The following is a 6,626-nucleotide window of genomic DNA, read 5'->3' on the forward strand; positions in this document are numbered from 1 at the left end:
GAGATGAAGAGGAGAGGATAAGAGGAGAGGAAAGAGGTAGAGGAAAGAGGAGAGGTATAGAGCTCAAGGAGAGGTAAGAGGGATGGCCATTGAGGCAGGAACCACAGAGGAGAGGAAAAGGGCCCAGAGGTAGTGAAGGAGAGGATAAGAACAGGCAGAAGGTAAGGAGGAAGAGAAAGCCGATAGGAGAAGGTAAGAGAGAAGGAAAAGAGGAGCAGAAGAGAGAGCGTGAGGAGGCGTAAGAAAGAGGAGATGGTAGAGGCGAAGAAGCAGAGGAGAGGTGAGAGGAAAGAGGCGAAGAAGGCCACTCACCCACCCGACCACAGAGAGGAGGAAAAGAGGAGAGGAAGAGAGCACCCCGGAGCACAGAACCAAACGAGGAGAGGTGAGAGGAAAGAGGAGAGGTAAGCAGAGCACAGAAAGAGGAGAGAGAAAGAGGAGAGGAAAGGGCCGGGAGATGGTGAAGAGAAAGAGGAGAGGTAAAAGGCACCCCCGCCCACAACACCAGGCAACAACACCAACACAGCCAGCCCGACCACCACCAGCCCCCCAAGATCCCACAGCCCAACCACACCCCACACCACCACCACACCAAAACAAAGGAGAGGAAAGCCACGGACACCCCGGACAGACCGTCAGCCACCAACAGAGACAGCCCCAGCGCGAACAAAGCAAAGCGCAGAGGCACCTCACCCACCAGACGCCGACCCGCACCAGACCCCGTACAAACCCAGCACAGGACACAGAAGGAAGCAAGGAAGAGGAAAGAGGAGAGGTCAAGCCAGAAACGAGAGTAAAGCAGGAGCAAGAGATTAGAACGAAAGACACAAAAAAACAAAAACACACAAGGAAGAGAGACACACAGAAAAGAACAAGACAGACGAGGACAAAGAGGAGAGGTCACAGACTAAACACAACAAAGAGGAGAGGATACAGCCGAGCGAGATGGATAGACGTAGCGGAGAGCGAAAGCAGGATGAGAGAAAGATACCCACACAATAAAACCACAGGACAGAGGTATCCAGCCCCAGGAATGAGGAAAAGTAGGAGAAGGAAAGAAGGCGAGAGGAATAAGGATGGATGGTATAGGACACAAGGAAAGAGGTGAAGAGGAGAGGAAGAGAGAGGAAAGAGGAGAGCGTAAAAGAGGAGAGGTAAGAGGAGGGAAAGAGAGAGGAAAGAGGCAGAGGAAAGAGGAGAGGAAGAAGGAGAGGTAAAGAGGAGAGTGAAGAGGAGAGGAAAGAGGAAAAGAGGGAGAAGAGAGAGAGAGGAGAGGTAAGGTGAGAGGAGAGGTAAGAGGAGAGGAAAGAGGAGAGGAAGAGGAAGATGTGATAAGAGGGGTGAGGGGGTTTTAGAAGGAAATGGAAAACATCTCTGAATGATGAAAGCCTGTGGTTGACAATAAAGCAGGTTATCAGCAGCTGGATCCCCAGTCCCCGCCAACCCCCCCCGACCCCGCGCCCCATCTGAGACATGGTCCAGAGATCCTGCTCAGATATAACACTGGCTCATGCATGATGTCTACTTGTCCTTCCCACACATGGCTTTACTGTGTTCGCTGGGGGGGGGGGGGGGGGTGGGGGGCGGGGGGAGGGGGGGGGGGTGGGGCGAGCGGAGCGAGAGAGAGATACGGTGGGGCCCTACCGGGTCTGATTGGGAAGGGGACAGGTCATGTTGCACTTCCACCTAAGACCGCCACCGTGGCAGTGTTTTATGTTAATGTAGGCTCTAGTGTGATTGTGTTTCAATTCAATTCAAAGGGCTTTATTGGCATGGGAAACATATGTTTACATTGTCAAAGCAAGTGAAGTAGATAATAGACAAAAGTCAAATAAACAATTAACAGTAAACGTCATACTTCCAAAAGTTCCAAAAGAATAAAGACATTTCAAATGTCATATTATGTCTACATACAGTGTTGTAACGATGTACAAATAGTTAAAGTACAATAAAATAAATAAACATAAATATAGGTTGTATTTACAATGGTGTTTGTTCTTCACTGGTTGCCCTTTTCTTGTGGCAACAGGACACACATCTTGCTGCTGTGATGGAACACTGTGGTYTTTCACCCAGTAGATATGGGAGTTTATCAAAATTGGATTTGTTTTCTAATTCTTGGTTGGTCTGTGTAATCTGAGGGAAATATGTGTCTCTAATATGGTCATACATTYGGCAGGAGGTTAGGAAGTGCAGCTCAGTTTCCACCTCATTTTGTGGGCGGTGTGAACATTCTGCCTTCGGCGGCKTTTCTCAATAGCAAGGCTATGCTCACTGAGTCTGTACATTGTCAAAGATTTCCTTAATTTTGGTTCAGTCACAGTGGTCAGGTATTCTGCCGCTGTGTACTCTCTGTTTAMGGCCAAATAGCATTCTAGTTTGCTCTGTTTTTTGTTAAATTCTTTCCAATGTGTCAAGTAATTATCTTTTTGTTTTCTCATGATTTGGTTGGGCCTAATTATGTTTCTGTCCTGGGGCTCTGTGGAGTCTGTTTGTGTTTGCGAACAGAGCCCCAGGACCAGCTTGCTTAGACGACTCTACTCCAGGTTCATCGCTCTGTGATGGCTTTGTTATTGAAGGTTTAGGAATCGCTTCCTTTTAAGTGGTTGTAGAATTTAACGGCTCTTGCCTGGTTTTTGATAATTAGTGGGTATCGGCCTAATTTTGCTCTGCATGCATTATTTGGTGTTTTACGTTGTACACAGAGGATATTTTTGCAGAATTCTGCATGCAGAGTCTCAATTTGGTGTTTGTCCCATTTTGTGAATTCTTGGTTGGTGAGCGGACCCCAGACCTCACAACCATAAAGGGCAATGGATTCTATAACTGATTCAAGTATCTTTAGCCAGATCCTAATTGGTATGTCCCCTGCGAGGGGACACCACAGCCAGCCAACCAGCCCCTTGCGAGGGGACACCACAGCCATTCTCCTGCGCGGGGACACCACAGCCAGCCCCCTGCGAGGAGACACCAAGCCCAATGCCCGCCCCCTGCGAGGAAGACACACAGCCAGCCCCTGCGAGGAGACACCACAGCCCGCCCCCTGCGAGGGACACCACAGCCAGCCCCTGCCGAGGAGACACCCACAGCCCGCCCCCTGTGAGGGGACACCACAGCACCCCTGTGAGGGGACACCACAAGCCCCCCTGCGAGGAGACACCACAGCCAGCCCGCCCCCCTGCGAGGAGACACCGACAGCCAGCCCGCCCCTGCGAGAGACACCACAGCCAGCCCGCCCCCTGCGAGGAGACACCACAGCCAGCCCCCTGCGAGGAGACACCACAGCCAGCCCCCTGCGCGGGGACAAGACCACAGCCAGCCCCCCCTGGCGAGGGACACCACAGCCAGACCCCCCTGCGAGGGAGACACCACAGCCAGCCCCCTGTGAGGAGAACCACAGGCCAGCCCCCTGCGAGGAGACACCACAGCCAGCCCCCTGCGAGGAACACCACAGCCCGCCCCCTGCGAGGAGACACCACAGCCACCCCCGCGAGGAGACACCACAGCCAGCCCCTGCGCGGGGAACACGCCAGCGCGCCCCCTGCGAGGGGACACCGCCAGCCGCCCCCCTGCGAGGAAGACACCACAGCCAGCCCCGCCCCCTGCAGGGGACACCACAGCCAGCCCCCTGCGAGGAGAACACCACAGCCAGCCCCCTGCCGAGGAGACACCACAAGACAGCCCCCTGCGAGGGGACACCACAGCCCAGCCGCCCCTGCGGGGAGACACCACAGCCAGCCCCCTGCGAGGAGACACCACAAGCCAGCCCGCCCCTGCGAGGAGACACCCACAGCCAGCCCCCTGCGAGGAGACACCACAGCCAGCCGCCTGCGAGGGGACACCACAGCCAGCCCCCTGCGAGGGGACACCACAGCCCGCCCCTTGCGAGGAGACACCACAGCCAGCCCGCTTGCGAGGAGACACCACAGCCAGCCCGCCCCTGCGAGGAGACACCAGCCAGCAACCAGCCCCCTGCGAGGAGACACCACGCGCCAAGCCAGCCCCTGCGAGGAGACACCACAGCCAGCCGCCCTGCGAGGGGCACCACAGCCAGCCCCCTGCGAGGGAGACACCACAGCCAGCCCCCTGCGAGGAGACACACAGCCAGCCCCCTGCGAGCCGGACACCACAGCCACCCCTGCGAGGGAGACACCACACGCCAGCCCCCCTGCGAGGAGGACACCACAGCCAGCCCCCTGCGAGGAGAACACCACAGCCAGCCCCCTGCGAGGAGACACCACAGCACAGCCCACCTGCGAGAGAAAACACGCACAGCCAGCCCACCCCTGCGAGGAGACACCACAGCCCAGCCCCCTGCGAGGGACACCACAGCCAAGCCCTCTGCGAGGGGACATCCACAAAGCCAGCCCCTGCGAGGAGGACAGCCACAGCCAGCCCCCTGCGAGGAACACCAAGCCAGCCCGCCCCCTGCGAGGAAGACACCACAGCCAGGCCCCTGCGAGAGACAACCACAGCAGCCCGCCCCCTGCGAGGGGACACCACAGCCAGCCCCCTGCGAGGGGACACCACAGCCAGCCCCTTGCGGAGGAGACCACCCACAGCCCATGCCCCGTTGGAGGGACAATACGTGACACAACCACTGTCAGTTGTCCACTTCATGCTAGTCTCCAGTGCACACTCAGAGGGGGAGGCTCAGTTTTCCCTGTATAAATGGAATAGGAACACTGGTATATATACTCTTACTATACAAGCTACGTTAGAAGACCAGAAGAAGAGATGCCCTCTTCTAAATTTAACAGCTAATCAGTTTTGTCCTTTCCAGCAAAGGCCAACCTAGTGACTACTGGGAAGTTGTTGCAAAACTAAGTGCATGGGTTATCTGGAGAGCACAGTGAAAGGTTTCTCTTGGATCCACTCTGCTTCTGCCTCTGTGTCTATTCATTGGAATATTCATTGGAGCATTGAGGCTCAACTTGGCTCGTATTCCTGATCACCTCTGTGCCAGAGGAACTGAAAACACAGAAAACAGCAAATCAGGAAGAAGCAATAGTGGAACATTCAGGTTTTTGGCACATTCATCGTTTAAAGGGAGAGCGCGTACTAAACACATCTTAATACACTAGGTTTATTAGAAAATAGGGGCCAAGTCAGATGAGTCATTCCTGTGAATGGGAAACGTTAATGTGGTTTGTCTAGAGGGAGGTCACTGCAGAAATGTAACAATTAGAATGAGGTGTGGAAAGACTTTGCTGCATATTTGGAGGTTTTTGAAATGAGTGACTTGATCCTGTCCTCACTATTCGGGCCAACTGACATGCCACCTGAATGAGTCAGAACCCACTTCACTGAAGAACCACCTCAAATTCTGGTTCGGCTTCAAATACAAATTAACATTCTGTTTTTGTTTTTACCAAATTAATTCAGAGGATGACTATAATTTTATACTAGATTTCATTGATGTATAACTAAATCGACAATTGAATTAAGTATTTTATTCTTACAGCACATTCCTGCACAGAGCAGAACACTACAACACGTGATGCCTTTGAGTTTTGTGTGGTTCTTTCCTCGATTGTGGTGTGTTGTGTTGCGGTGTATTGTGTTGTGTTGTGGTGTGGTGTATTGTGTTGTGTTGTGTTGTGTTCAGTGGTGTAAAGTACTTAAGTACAAATACTTTAAAGTACCACTTAAGTCGTTTTTCGGGGTATCTGTACTTTACTATTTATATTTTTGACCAATTTTTACTTTTACTCCACTACATTCCTAAAGAAAATGTTGTACTTTTTACTACGTACATTTTCCCTGACACCCAAAAGTACTCGTTACATTTTGAATGCTTAGCAGGACAGGAAAATGGTTTAATTAATTTATCAAGTGAACATGCCTGGTCATCCCTACTGCCTCTGATCTGGCAGACTCACTAAACATGAATGCTTCATTTTTAAATGAGGTGTTTTTTAAAACTGTGCCCCTGGCTATCCGTAAATTTAAAAAAAACAAGAACATTGTGTTGTCTGGTTTGCTTAATATAAAAAACGTTTAATGATTTATACTTTTACTTTTAATACTTAAGTATATTTCAAACCAAATACTTTTAGACTTTTACTTAAGTAGTATTTTACTGGGTGACTTTCACTTTTACTTGAGTCATTACTTTTACTCATGTATGAATATTGGGTACTTTTTCCAGCACTGATTGTGTGGTATTGTGTTTTATTGTACTGTATTATGTTGTGTTGTATTTTATTGTACTGTACTCTGTTGTGTTTTGTTGTATTGCACTGTACTCTGTTGTGTTGTATTGTGTTGTATTCTGTTGTGTTGTATTTTATTGTACTGTATTCTGTGATGTTGTATTGTATTGTACTGTACTCTGTTGTGTTGTATTGTATTGTACTGTACTCTGTTGTGTTGTATTGTGTTGTATTTTATTGTACTGTATTCTGTGATGTTGTATTGTATTGTACTGTATTGTGTTGTATTGTGTTGTACTGTATTCTGTTGTGTTGTATTGTACTGTACTCTGTTGTGTTGTATTGTGTTTTATTTTATTGTACTATATTCTGTTATGTTGTATTGTACTGTACTATATTCTGTTAGTTTATTGTGTTTAAACCAGTGCCCCTTGCATGTCTCCTAATAAAAGCTAGCCGTCCAAAAATTGA

At 50.2% G+C, this 6,626-nt stretch overlaps 1 protein-coding gene across 1 annotated transcript; it reads left to right on the plus strand.

Annotated features, from left to right (window-relative positions):
- Positions 1-2,861: 2,861 nt before the first annotated feature.
- On the plus strand, positions 2,862-4,592 carry LOC112079273 (skin secretory protein xP2-like). Its single transcript, XM_024145266.1, has one exon. The coding sequence runs from the start codon at positions 2,862-2,864 to the stop codon at positions 4,590-4,592; it is 1,731 nt and encodes a 576-aa protein (XP_024001034.1).
- Positions 4,593-6,626: the final 2,034 nt, after the last annotated feature.

The sequence above is a fragment of the Salvelinus sp. IW2-2015 genome, unplaced genomic scaffold, assembly GCF_002910315.2.
Source record: "Salvelinus sp. IW2-2015 unplaced genomic scaffold, ASM291031v2 Un_scaffold7468, whole genome shotgun sequence".
In the NCBI taxonomy this organism is placed as follows: Eukaryota; Metazoa; Chordata; class Actinopteri; order Salmoniformes; family Salmonidae; genus Salvelinus; species Salvelinus sp. IW2-2015.

What these genes read in the sequence shown, in the direction of transcription:
- LOC112079273 (XM_024145266.1), top strand. Translation starts at nt 2,862, where the DNA reads ATGTCCCCTGCGAGGGGACACCACAGCCAGCCAACCAGCCCCTTGCGA.